Source organism: Camelus ferus, chromosome 28 (genome assembly GCF_009834535.1).
Source record: "Camelus ferus isolate YT-003-E chromosome 28, BCGSAC_Cfer_1.0, whole genome shotgun sequence".
Classification (NCBI taxonomy): Eukaryota; Metazoa; Chordata; class Mammalia; order Artiodactyla; family Camelidae; genus Camelus; species Camelus ferus.
In genome coordinates, this window is record NC_045723.1 from 6418658 (window position 1) to 6431961 (window position 13304).

At 39.3% G+C, this 13304-nt stretch overlaps 1 protein-coding gene across 1 annotated transcript in view; it reads right to left on the minus strand.

The window, feature by feature from the left end:
- SMYD1 (SET and MYND domain containing 1) overlaps positions 1 to 8880 on the minus strand; it is a 33146-nt gene extending 24266 nt beyond the window's left edge. Inside the window, 1 exon segment of the mRNA XM_032469535.1 lies at positions 8663 to 8880. Coding sequence (XP_032325426.1) covers positions 8663 to 8799 — 137 coding nt within the window. The 5' untranslated portion in view covers positions 8800 to 8880.
- Positions 8881 to 13304: the final 4424 nt, after the last annotated feature.

A 13304-nucleotide genomic window follows, 5' to 3' on the forward strand; every position in this document is an offset into this window, starting at 1 on the left:
CACACACACACACATCTTTGGGCATTTTCAGCTCAATCATTTAGGAGCTGGTCAAGAACTTAAAAAAATATCCTCTATCCTTGTCACAGCTTAACATCTTTTGGGATAAATTAGATTAATAGGAAATTCATATTATTGGTTGTGGTAGGCTGAATAAATAGCACCCCCCAAAATACCAACATCCTAATCTTAGAAATTGCAAATACGTTACCTTACATGGCAATAGGGACTCTGTAGGTGTAATTAAGATTAAAGACCTTGAGGTAGGAGGATAATCTGAATCCCCTGGGTGGGCCTAACATAATCACAAGGGTCCTTAGAAGAGGAGGCGGGAGGTCGAAGGAGGAGAAGATGCTCCGGAGCTGCTTTGAAGATGGAGCCCAGGGATGCAGGCAGCCTGCAGAAGCTGGAAAAGCCTAGGAAACGTAGCCGTGTGGATGCATTTCAAATCTCTGACCTCCAGAATTGCGTGGTAATAAATTTGTGTCATTAAAGTCACTTAATTTGTGGTAACTTTTCACACTAACAGTTGGAAAGTAATATATTGGTTTGTTATTACAAGCGTTTTTTCCCTGTATAATCGCACGTATGTTTCTATTTCTCACCTAAGAGCTTCTGCATCTAACCATCCTCAGGCCCCAGAACCAGATCTTGATTCTTCCGAAATTGACGGGTGCATACTCTTTCTTTTGTTAAGGGTGAATATTATTAATTGGACTGAAAAGAACAAAAGAAAATTAAGCAGGCAATGCTGGGCCCACATGTGTGTCAGGGTGGGGAGTGGGGGCAGGGAGAAATGACTGGACGAGGTCCCAGGAGGCTCACACCTGCTCTGTGACTCACCCCTGTGTGACCCGGGGAAGGCCTCACTGAGCCTCAGTTTCCCCACCTGTAAGAGAGGATTGCATGAATTCCGTGACTCTCAGCCTTCTTCTGGGTTAAGGACCATTTGGAAAGTGATGAAAGGTGTCAATTTTCTCCCCAGAAATAAAAAGCACGCATGCACAGTCACATAAACTTTGATCCTCCAATTATAGGTGCTTCTCTTGCTAAGGATCCATAGACCCGGGTTAGGAACCCATAGGCTAGAAATACTCTAAATTTAAGACATCTGGGACTGTTAAACAAGAATAATCAAATGGTATGTTTGGCTTCTAGAACTGCCCACAAGCACCTTTCTTGTGCCATTTCTTGTGTTTGATGCTAAAATAGAATAATAATCAGAACAAGCAATATTCCTAGCACCCCTCTCTTGCTGCACGGGAGTCCTTTGCATGTACTGAAGCAATGGTGCAACCCAGAGGACCTCAGGATGGAAGAGACCACACGACCCAATTCCCTTCTACTGCTCCATGTACACCGCCTCTGCCAGGTTGTCACCAGGAAATACACAACCTTGGAAACAGCCCTTTCCACCTGCAGACGGTGTCAACAGCCCCGTTCTACCTAGCGGGCAACAGAGACTCAGTATCAAGGGCCTAAAAGCTTGCAGGTGCCCCAGGAAAAGGTTTGGGACTGGTAACACCTTTTAATAGTTCCAAAATTGTCTTAAAAAAAAAAAGCTGCAAAATGGAAATTAACAACAATTTCAAAAACCATTCTGAAGCGGTAAGAAGAAACTACACTCTGACATGTTGTGAGTTGGTGCCTCTAAACGTAAAGATATCTAGGACCTACTTAATTCTTCAATGGCTTGAGCTCTGACTAGATCTTTTTATCCACCACACCCCCACTCCCTTTTTTTGACCTGAACTATGACTCTGTAACTTCTGCTCAAGGTGCCTTGAGTTCTCACCCTTCTGTCAATTAAAAAAGAAGAAGTTCAGAACCCTCTTTCTTGAAAATGACAGTTCAGTGTGTGTAGATGACTATTAGGAGAAGTTCTTTAATGTGACTGTAAAACATGCTTCAGATCCTGTCCCTGGTCATTTCTTCGGAATCTATGCAAGGCTGGCCACGCATCTTTGGTTGTGGCTATTGTTTGTAGGTGATGGTGATGGTGCAGATTTATTCATATTGTAGTAAGTTACAATTCATATTGTAATAAATTGTGCCTCATGGACCTTAGTCTGTGGGTCGACTGGGTTACCCCACTGATTGATTTTATATTTTGGAAAAGATGGAGGTTGTACATCAGAGGACTGGAGGAGTCCTTCCAAGGCCAAGCAGAGCAAAGATAAGGGTCTAATCTCCTGGCTGAAGGCCTCTGTCACTTTTAAGATTAAAACCATTTATCTTCTGATTCCATTTGATGTAAAATGAACTAAATAAGCTATAAAAGGAAGATGAAAGATGCAATGGCACTAAGTAACTGGAATAAAAAATAAATAAACTAAAAGAAAGAAACTTAAAGCTTAGAGACCGTTTTAAAAGCTATATGTAAGGTAAGGAAAATGGAGAGTTTTAAAAATAAGATGAAAGACATGAAAAATTAGAGAAAGTCAAAACTAATGAAGAATGATTTAAAAAATGAAATCCAAAGAGCTAAGAAACCAAAATGATACAAAACAATTCAGACAACTTAGAAGTCCTGAACATTAAGGAGTAATAAATGAGCTACAATACAATTTTACAATGAGGATATCAATAGAAAACAGAAAAATCACAAAAGGAGAAATGTAATGATCAACAAACACACTTTTTAAAGAATTTTCACCTCCCTAATAATAAAATATTCAAAACAAAATAATACTTTCCATAGTGTCTGTACCAATTTACATTCCCACCAACAATATACAACGGTTCCCTTCTCTCTACATCCTTGCCAACATTTGTTATTTGTGTTCTTTTTGATGATGGCCATTCTGACAGGTGTGAGATGATATCTCATTGTGATTTTGATTTGCATTTCCCTGATATTAGTGAAGATACTGAGCAACTTTTCATGTTCCTGTTGGCCATCTGTATTTCCTCTTTTGGAAAAATGTCTGTTCAGTTCTTCTGCCCGTATTTTAAATGGGTTAGTTGGTTGGTTGGTTGCTTTTTAATTGAAGTACAGTTGATGTAAAATGTTGTATTAGTTTCTGGTGTACGGCATGGATGGACTTGGAGGGCATTACGCTAAGTGAAGTAAGTCAGAGAAAGACAAATACTGTAAGATGTCACTTACGTGTAGAATCTAAACAAATACAACAAACTAGTGAACATAACAGAAAAGAAACAGACTCAGATGTAGAGAAGGAACTAGTGGTTACCAGTGGGGAGAGGGAAAGGGGAGGGGCATGATGGAGGTGGAGGATTAAGAGGTACAAACTATCTGGCATAAAATTAGCTAAAAGGATGTATTGTGAAACATGGGGAATATAGCCAATATTTTATAATAATTATAAATGGAGTATAACCTTTAAAAACTATACTGAATACCTGTAACATATAATATTGTACATCAACTAAACTTCAGTTTTAAAAATACTATATTGTAAAATAAATACATAAATTTTAAAAATAAAAAAATAAAAATAATATAAAATAAAATTGAAGATATAGAATGAAAAATGATAATAATACTAAAATAAGTTTTAAAGGTTATGTTGAAAAATGCAAAGTAACAGATAGCTTTCTGCACTGGCCAGGGCTGTGGGGGCAGACAAACACTCTACTGCTCATGGAGAAATTAGTTTGATTCTTTTTGGTGGAGTGATTTGGAAATCTATATTAAGAGCCTTAAAGATGTCTTTTGAATCTAAAATGCATACTTCTAAGAGTTTATCTTTAATAAATAATCAGAGATGTAAGGAAAGATCTACTAGGAAAAGTAGGAAATGATCTTGATATCCAAAATACAGCAATTCTTAAATTGATGAACAACAGTCAACAAAAAGAATACTATACAGTCATCAAAAACGCTTTAGAGGAATGCCCACAGTTTGGAAAGTTGCTCACAACATATTGTGAAGTAAAGAAAACAAGTTGCACAATAATTCTACTTTTGTGTAAAGAAAAAATGTATACATGAATTACATTGAATTTAAGATATTGTCAATTATTAAGTGCACAATTTTTACCACTAAGAAACAACATTAAAGTGCTCCCAATTAAACCATAATGAGGGGAGAAGATGTAGCCCAAGTGGTAGAGTGCATGTCTAGCATGCACAAGGTCCTGGGTTCAATCCCCAGTATCTCCTCTAAAAATAAATAAATATATCAATAAACCTAATTATCCCCCTCATTTTAAAAAAAATTAAACAATATTGAGCCATAGACTGTAGGAGATATCACAATTAAAGAGATGTTAAAATGAAATACGTATTCTAGAATTGATAAAATACTATATTCTGTCATTCCTTTCATTGTGAAATAACCCTTCCCCCAATAATTTAATATCTTGAAGTTAGGGAAGCACTTTACAATCAAAATATACATTTAATATAGTGTTTCTCCCACCACCACACCCTACCTACAAATCACAGAGATTATGAAAATATTTTATATGCAACATATTTGCATAAAACTATTGTAAGAAGTCAATTATACCTCATTAAAAATATTGTAAGGACATTCTTAACAGAATATTAACAGTAGTTTTCTCTAAATACTAAGATTGCAGGGAATTTTTATTTTTTTGTTTTGGTTTTTCTGTAATTTCTGAATTTTCTAAAATAAGCTTTAAAAAAAAATCCAAACAAGACGGCATCATTAATTCCCAGATTAGCTCCACCTCATGCAAAAATGAGCAAGATCACTCAGGCTAAAGAATCACGGAGCTCCTATTCTCTGTCCTCCCTAGAACTGGGAACCCTCAGAATAAAGAGCAAGAGGGGCAGAGAGCAATCCTTTAACAGTTCATCCACCACCCTTGGGGTCTCATTCACTTTAGAAGACTATGTCCGTGAAAGACAGCTCCTTGGTAAATTGACCTTACCCACCAAATTCACCTTCATCTCTTTCCAGCACCCAACCCAAAAATACCTAAAAGCCAAGCAAATAGATTTCCTTTTAAATGCCCATTAGTAGTGGCTGCCTGGAGTACTCTGCTAGAAAGAACTCTGAGGCCATGTTGGCATTCAGGAGGAAGGAGCTGCCTGATTGATTAGCCATGTCTGCCCTGGTGCAATCATGGTGCCTGATTGATTTGCCGTGTCTGCCAGGGATCATGGTGGCCCAAGTGCTACACACTTGCCAGGTCTGAAAGGATTGTCTCTACCTAATTCTTGCTCCTTTATCTTTAAGCAGACCACCTGTTTTTCCAACCAGCAAAATTAAAGAGACCCTAACCAGACTAAGGACTATATTATAAGGGCCTGGATTGTTGCTGTTAATGCGAAACCCAATCTATTCTAGCAAAGACACAATTCAGCTTGCCAGCATTATATTTTAAAACTGAATATCGCATACATGATGAACCAGTAATTCAACTCCTAGGATACACACCACGTGTATCTGTTCACTGAGAGAGAGAAACAAAAATGTCCATAGCAACCACTCAGAGGACAACGGAAGAAGAAACGGTGATACTCACAAGCTCACACAGAGCTTATTCATTTCATTAGTTACACAAAACCATATGGATGAGTAATAAAAGTACATTTGAGTGAAAGAAGCAAGTGGCATAAAACCACATATAATATCTACCTTTGTTTAAAAGCTCAAAAACAAAATATAAACGCTAAGTGATATATCGTTTAGGAATATGTACATATATGACAAAACTGTCATTCAAAAGGCAGAGGAATAAATAACCCAAAATTCAGGATACTACTGTAGTTACCTTTGGGACAAGCAAGGGGCTGGGTAGGGAAAGATGCAGGTATTGGAATATTCTAGTTAAGCAGGATGGTGGTTCATGGGTGTTCATTTCTTGTTATGATTCATAACATATATGTATATACAAGTATATATCTGTCATATATCGTTTGAAAGAAGAGATTTTCATTCAATGCCGTGCTCAACTAAAAATAGAATCTTCCTTCATGTTTGTGTTTGGAGGGTAAGACGGAAAGCCTGGCTTGCAATAACAGGGATTAGAACGTGCCTCTTTTATAGAGTGACTTTTGTGGATGACTCAGTCCTACCTCCGCAATCAGGTTTCTCCTCTATAGTGGCTGTCTCCCCAGGAGCCTAAAATGAGAGTGAGGACAGAAAGGGAAAAGCTTTCCTCTGATCCCTCCCCAGCTGTCTCAGGTACCCCGAGCAGCCCCCTCATCTTTGCAGTGACCGGTTTAGGTAAACAACTTTTTTAAAAGCACCTCTTCTAGATTTTTTTCAATCATTTTAAAGATCATTTACTCCAATCACCTTAATTTTTATTACTATTGTAATAATAATAATACAATATTTTATTAGTATTTTATCTGCAATATACACTGAAGTTGTTTTTGTAGTTATGACTTCAATTGAATGATGTATTCTTTATAGTAAAAAAAACATGTAAACAACCTAAATGGCCAGTCATAAAGGAGTGGTTGGACAGCACACAGCCGTTAAATACTATGCTTATGAAGAAAGTATAGTAACACAGAAGATACCTAAGTCATTACATAAAAAAAAAGATAGTTTATATAATAAGATCCCTGTTTACAGTACAAACAAATGAAACCTATGTTTTAAAATAAACTGGAAGGAAATAGTCAACAATGCTGAGTTGTTATCTTTGTGTGAAAATACATTTTTTTCTTCCTAAGTTTTACTTTTGTAATGGAAGAAAACCCAAACATTCTTGAAAGGGGAACTGATTGGCTATATTGGCTTTTAGGAAGTTGGAGGCACCCATGGAGGTGTCGTTCCAGGAAAGGCAAGGTGCAACTCAGTAGCAACACCACAAACGTTGTTCAGAATTCCTGTGTTTCTAGCTTTTTATGATTTAATTCTGCATCCAACTGACTCCTCAACCACACACACACACACACACACACACACACACACACACACACACACAAAGGTAAATTAATAAAGTAAGACACACTTCCCCTGAAAAGGTATTACTGTCATCTCAGTGCCATTACGTTCCTCAGCTGGTAGCCAGCCATGTACTCCATTCGCTGTCTTTTCCCTGAAGGTCTTGGTAGGCTGGATGACATGAGAATTTGAATGCTATTCAAATTATCTCTGAAAAGCAGCACCCTGTTCCCTGGATGGTCAGTGCAGGGAGCCAATCATGAACCTAGATTATCAGAAGCCATCTTAATTCAGGCCCCACAAACGTCAGGCAGGTCACCTCAACTTTTGAGCTCAGGGAATACTGTCATAATTTAATCACAGTGTCCAGGGTTTTTAAATAAAGATTTAGTACTATTTTTTTCTTCTAATTTTGTTCTTTTTTTGGAAGGGGGAGGCTGTGGGTTTTTTCTCTTTTTTTTTTTTTTTTTTTGAGATTTAGTACTAATTCAAAAGTCTGGTGGTCAAGTATGGACAAGATTGTGGGTAAATGGGAATGTAAATTTAATAGAGCCACTCTGGAGAGCCTATTAAAACAAAAAACAGCACACCCTGTGGCACAATTCCTCTTCTAACCATTTATCTTAGAGAATAACCACACACGTATACAAGTGGACATGGTCAAGGATTTTAATTGCAGAAATGTTTGTTCTTATGAATAATTGGAAACCACCAAATGTCTCTCACTAGGGGAATAGATTTTTTAAACTTTATATATTTATAGAGTTGAGTACCTACAAGAGTTAAAATTGGTGATCCATATACTATATGGACCAACATGGATAGATCTACATGTGGGCAAAAAATTAAAAAGAGATCTTTACAGATTTAAAAGAAGTGGGTATAGGGGGTGAGGGTATAGGGCAGTGGTAGAGGGCATGCTTAGCAAGCTTGAGGTCCTGGGTTCAATCTCCAGAAACTCTGTTAAAAAAATTAAAATAAACACATAAATAAATAGATCTAATTATTCCCCCAAAACACTAACAAACAAATGAAAGAAGTGGCTATAGACTTAAAGTCCCCATCAGGATAAATAACAAAACATGTTTTTTGGGAAAAGAGCAAGTTCCAGAATGACATCTGAAATACGATGCCATTCCTGTAAAAAAAAAAAAAAAAAAAGGAAAAGGAAAAAAGACAAGCAACAGACATACATTTTGACAGGTACGTATATAAATATATGTAATAGCACAAGAACATTCTAGAAGGAAACGCATTGAGAGCACAACAGGGATTACCTCTGAGGAGAGACAGAGGAGACTGGGATGAAAGCTGGGAAAGGTAAAAGGGGATTCCAGTTCCTTGGTGATATTTTAATCTTTCAGAGGTAAATGGATTCCAGTGTTATTCATGTGTTTACAACTTTTTTTAAGTCTCAGGAATTATTTAATCCTCTAATATATTTTTTATACCTCAGAAGCTAAAAACACGGCGCCTTCTGTAAGACAGTGTTTCCTAGGGCACCACACCCACCTCTCCACTCCCCTTGCCTCCGCCCTCACCACACACAGCGCTCCCACACAGCCAAGTTCACGGTTCACACCCCGTGCCCTGAGAGAGCGCCCCACCGCCGCCGCTCACCTCTGCACCACCTGGCCACCAGAACAATCCCCACTGGCCGTGACTCTTTGCAGAAAAAGTTACGCCAGGAAACAGTCAGACTACCATTCCTTATCAGTGGTCACATGGGGTTCATCCCTCTCCCTGATGATTTTGAGAGTCAGCTCTCTTAGAGCGTGGCACCAGCCCAGCCAACCGGAGAGAAGGCAACAAGCCACATTCCGTACCTGTCAAAAACCACCGCGGAGTAAGCCCGCTCTGCAAAGATGACATCCGAAGCCCAGAACTCCTTAGTGGCCTTCAGACCCCTGCCTTTGCCCTCGGAAGTGAAGACCTCCACGTTCTCCATTCTCCCTATAGTCATCTCAGAGTCTTCGGGCCGCTGGGCAGATATTTAACACTGAGCCAAGTCCCTTGTCCTCGCTGCTATTTCAACACCTTCAGCATCCCAAAGAGCAGGCCTATAAATGGACAAGCACCTCCCCTTCCCTACCCACTTCCAGCCCCTGGGCCCTCACCTCCCCCTCCGCCGCCCTCCCTGGCCAGGGGGATGGGGCAGGCCAGAGGATGGTGATCTGGGAAGGGTCCCATTCATCGCCCAGCAAAGCTGGCAAAGTAGAAAATGACCAGGGGCCAGTGTGCTTCTCAAATTCCTGGGAACTTTTGAAAAGTTCCTCTGCGAGGACTTAATTGAGTCCTGGATGGCAATCCGTGCTCAGCTTCAGCTGGAATAGGCAGCACTTGGTCAGTAGGGTATTTTTAGCAGCCAGATGCCTCTGTCAATCCAGAGCAGACAGCTGAAACGGTCCAGGAGAAGAGGTGAAGTGATGCTTGCTGCTCTGGGACCCTTCAGCTGTCAGGCTTGGACTTTCTCAAGTGAAATGGGTCCCTTGTTCCCCTACTCCCTCCCCCACGGGCAGACTGTTTGCAGAAAGCAGCTGATGCTAAGCTGACTCCTTTGCCACTATTTAGGCTCCGAGGGGCACCCCCATTTCTCCAATATTACTTGGGGCTCCCACAGCACTCCCACCCAGGGTGTGGGGGTCTGAGAGTAGGTATGCTGGACACAAGCTATATTTAGAGAGGAGGCAGGTCTTGAAAATGATAACCTTCATGTCCATCATTCTAGCAAATCTCCCTTAAACACGTGTCTGCTGCTAGAAAAATATCAATACCTTCTTTCCCAGAAGGGAGGACACTGGCGGGATTATTCTAAAATCTCCATTGAACTAAATGGCCACTCTTTTTCTTTTTTTAAATTTATTTATTTTTATTGAAGTAGAGCCGATTTACAATGTTGTGTTAGTCTCTGATATCCAGCATGGTGATTCAGTTACACACACACACACACGTATATATAAATATTCTTTTTCAGTATAGGTTACTACAAGATACTGAATATAATTCCCTGTGCTCTACAGTAGGACCTTGTTGTTTATCTATTTCGTATATAGTAGTTAGTATCTGCAAATCCCAAACTCCCAGTTTATCCCTCCACCGCTGTTTCCCCTCTGGTAACCATAAGTTTGTTTTCCATGTCTGTGAGTCTGTTTCTATTTTGTAAATAAGTTTGTTTTTGTCATTTTTTAAGATTCCATATATAAGTGGTATCATACAGTATTTTTCTTTCTCTTTCTGGCTTACTTCACTTAGAATGACCGTCTCCAGGTCCATCGATGTAGCAGCAAATGGCATTATTTTATAATTTTTTATGGCTGAGCAGTATTCCATTACTTTGTATGTGTGTATGTGTATATATATACCACAACTTCCTTATCCATTCATCTGTTGATGGACATTTAGGTTGCTTCCACATCTTGGCTATTGTAAATAGTGCTGCTGTGAACATTGGGGTGCATGTGTCTTTTCGAATCAGAGTCTCCTCTGGACATGTGCCCAGGAGCAGGATTGCTGGATCAGAGAGTAAGTCTATTTTTGTTTTTTAAGGAATCTGCATGTTGTTTTCCATAGTGGCTACACCAAATTACATTCCCACCAACAGTGTAGAAGGGTCCTCTTTTCTCCAGACCCTCTCCGGCACTTATCAGTTGTAAATGTCACTCTTCTTGGTCTCCAGGCAGCCAGCTCTCACCAAGGTTGAAAAGAAAGACACTTGCAGATACGGAGCTATGGCTTATCCTCCAGGTAACATTTTTAGTTTCTGGGGTGCATCTATTTACGGATTTCTGTGCTCAGGGTTTCTGTGAGTGTAGTAGTTCACAAGCACTGGCTTCTGAGGCAGATAGATCTGCATTTAAATTCTAAGCCTACTAGAGCAACTTTGAGATCAAACCTGTAAAACAAGGGTGGTCACTTCTACCTCACTTTATTGTAGAGAGGGATCAATGAGCTAACATGTACGAAGGACACAGCATGACACTTGGCACTTCATACTGAACTTAGTAAATGTTGGCAAATTTATCTTATTTATCCTGTCACATTATCTTCCCCAAACTATCAAGATAGGATAGGCTAGAAATTCTAACGTGTCTTCAACCAAATTGCATCTCCTGAAATTTCTTTGACTTTTGGAAGCAGCTCAAAAATCCTGTCAGAATATACAACCTGATTTTTTTAGGTCATAACACATAGTTCTTGGAGCTAAAAAAATAACTCAGTGCCTTCTGATGTATCTTGAACAGCAGAACAACTTAAGACAATTAAAGCTGGGTGCTCCAAAAAGTAAACATCATATGCTCTCGGGGGAAAAAAAGATTTTAACAGGGGTACTTCAAGTTAGCTTCAAAGTAATGCCTGCACCCGCAGAGCATGACAACAACCAGAGTCCTCCCTCGGGACCAGCAACTCAGCCTGGTGGGTTAGGCTGTTCTTCTCTAGACACGGTAGCCCTGGAACAGGTGCAGCCCAAGCCAAGGTCAAGGAAGAAATCTACCTGCCCCAAGTCAGAAAGAGAGAGGGAGCAGTGCTTTAGTTTTAACTGTGAGTCTCACCCCTATCAGAACAAGAACTATTAAAGTGTGATAAACAGAATAGTCTCCCAAAGATGTCCAGGTCCCACCCCCCCAGACCTATGACTATGTTACCATATATGAAAAAAGGGACTTTGTAAGTGTGATTAAGTTAAGGATCTTAAGAGAGGGAGGTAATTCTGGATTGTCTGGGTGAAATCGTAAGACTCCTTCTAAGAGTCAGAGATGGAAGCAAGGAGGTCCGAGTCACAGAGATTTGAAGATGCTATATTGTTGGCTCTGAAGTTGGAGGAAGGTCCTGTGAGCAAAGAAATGCAGGTACCCCCCTAGAAACTGGAAAAGGCAGGGGAACAGCTGCTCCCCCCAGAGTCCTCAGGAGGGTGGCCCTGACAACACTGTTATTTAAAGCCAGTGAACCCCATTTCTGGCTTCTGACCACCGAACCGTGAGATAATAAATCTATGTTATTTTAAGCCACTAAGTAATTTGTTACGGCAGCAATAGAAGACTAACACATAAAGTATTCTCCTTAGTTTCCTGTTATAGGAAATATTAAATAATACTTCTTTTGCTGCTCTGAAGTGAAATTCATACATAATATAATTTATTAGTACTTATATCTAAAAAACATAAATTACCAACTCCTATAGTCTGAGTGTTTGTGTCTCCACCAAAAATTCACATGTTAAAAGCCTCACCCCCACAGGTAACAGTATTAATAGGTGGGGCCTTTGGGAGGCACTTCAGTCTTGAAGGTGGAATCCTTATGAATGAGACTAGTGCCTTAGAAGAAGCTCCAGAGAGATTCTGTAGGCCCCTCTCTTCTGCCGTGTGAGTCACAAGGAGAACTCTGCGTCCTGGAAGAGAGCCATCGTCCAAACATGCTGGCACCCTGATCTAGGACCTCAAGCTTCCAGAACTGTGAGAAATAAATTTCTGTTGTTTACAAGCTACCCAACCTATGGTATTTGGTTATTGCAACCCAAACAGACTAAGACACTGACCTAACCTAACAAGGGAGAAGCAAAACGAAAGTTAACTATAACGAAACAATATATATTCACTGTAAACTAAATATGTCAACGTGCTCACTAGACATGAGCTTGGGTACAACTACACTAGAAGAACTGATCCAGTGGCCAGATGTGTGCACCTCTAAGTAGAATCACTGTGATACTGAGAGCTAAAACTGCAGATTGGTTTTGGGGACACAGATACCACACCACGCATTGTTGTCTGCGACCTGATTTTCTGACATGGTGCATCACTCTTAGTCAAGTTCTGAATGAAAGAAAGTATAATCTTCCTTCAGTTAATAAGAAGCTCCATTCCTGGAAAATTTAGTGTATATTAAAACTTTACAGAAACTACTCTATGATTATGTAAAACAGAGTCCTACACTCAGATAATTAGAAACAAGATTTTACGTCCGTCAAATGCACATCTGGATGTTTGAGGATGTGTAGGCGGGCAGAGAACTGTTTTTTTGTTTTGAAGATTAATCTTTTTTTTTTTAATTGAAGTATAGTCAGTTACAACATGTCAATTTCTCTACAGCATAATGTCCCAGTCATGCACATATATACATATGTTTGTTTTCATATTCTTTTCCATTAAAAGTTATTACAAAATATTGCACATAGTCCCCAGTGCTATACAGAAGAAATTTGTTTTTTATCTATTTTTATATATAGTGGTTAACCTTTGCAAATCTCAAACTCCCAAATTTATCCCTTCCACCTGGTAACCATAAGAGTGTTTACTATGTCTGTGACTCTAATTCTTTTGTAGATGAGTTCATTAGTGTCCTCTTTTCTCTTTTTTTTTTTTTTTTTGATTTTTTTTTAAGATGCCACATATGAGTGATATCATATGGTTTTTTTCTTTCTTTCTGGCTTACTTCAATTAGAATGACAATCTCCAGGTCCATCCATGTTGC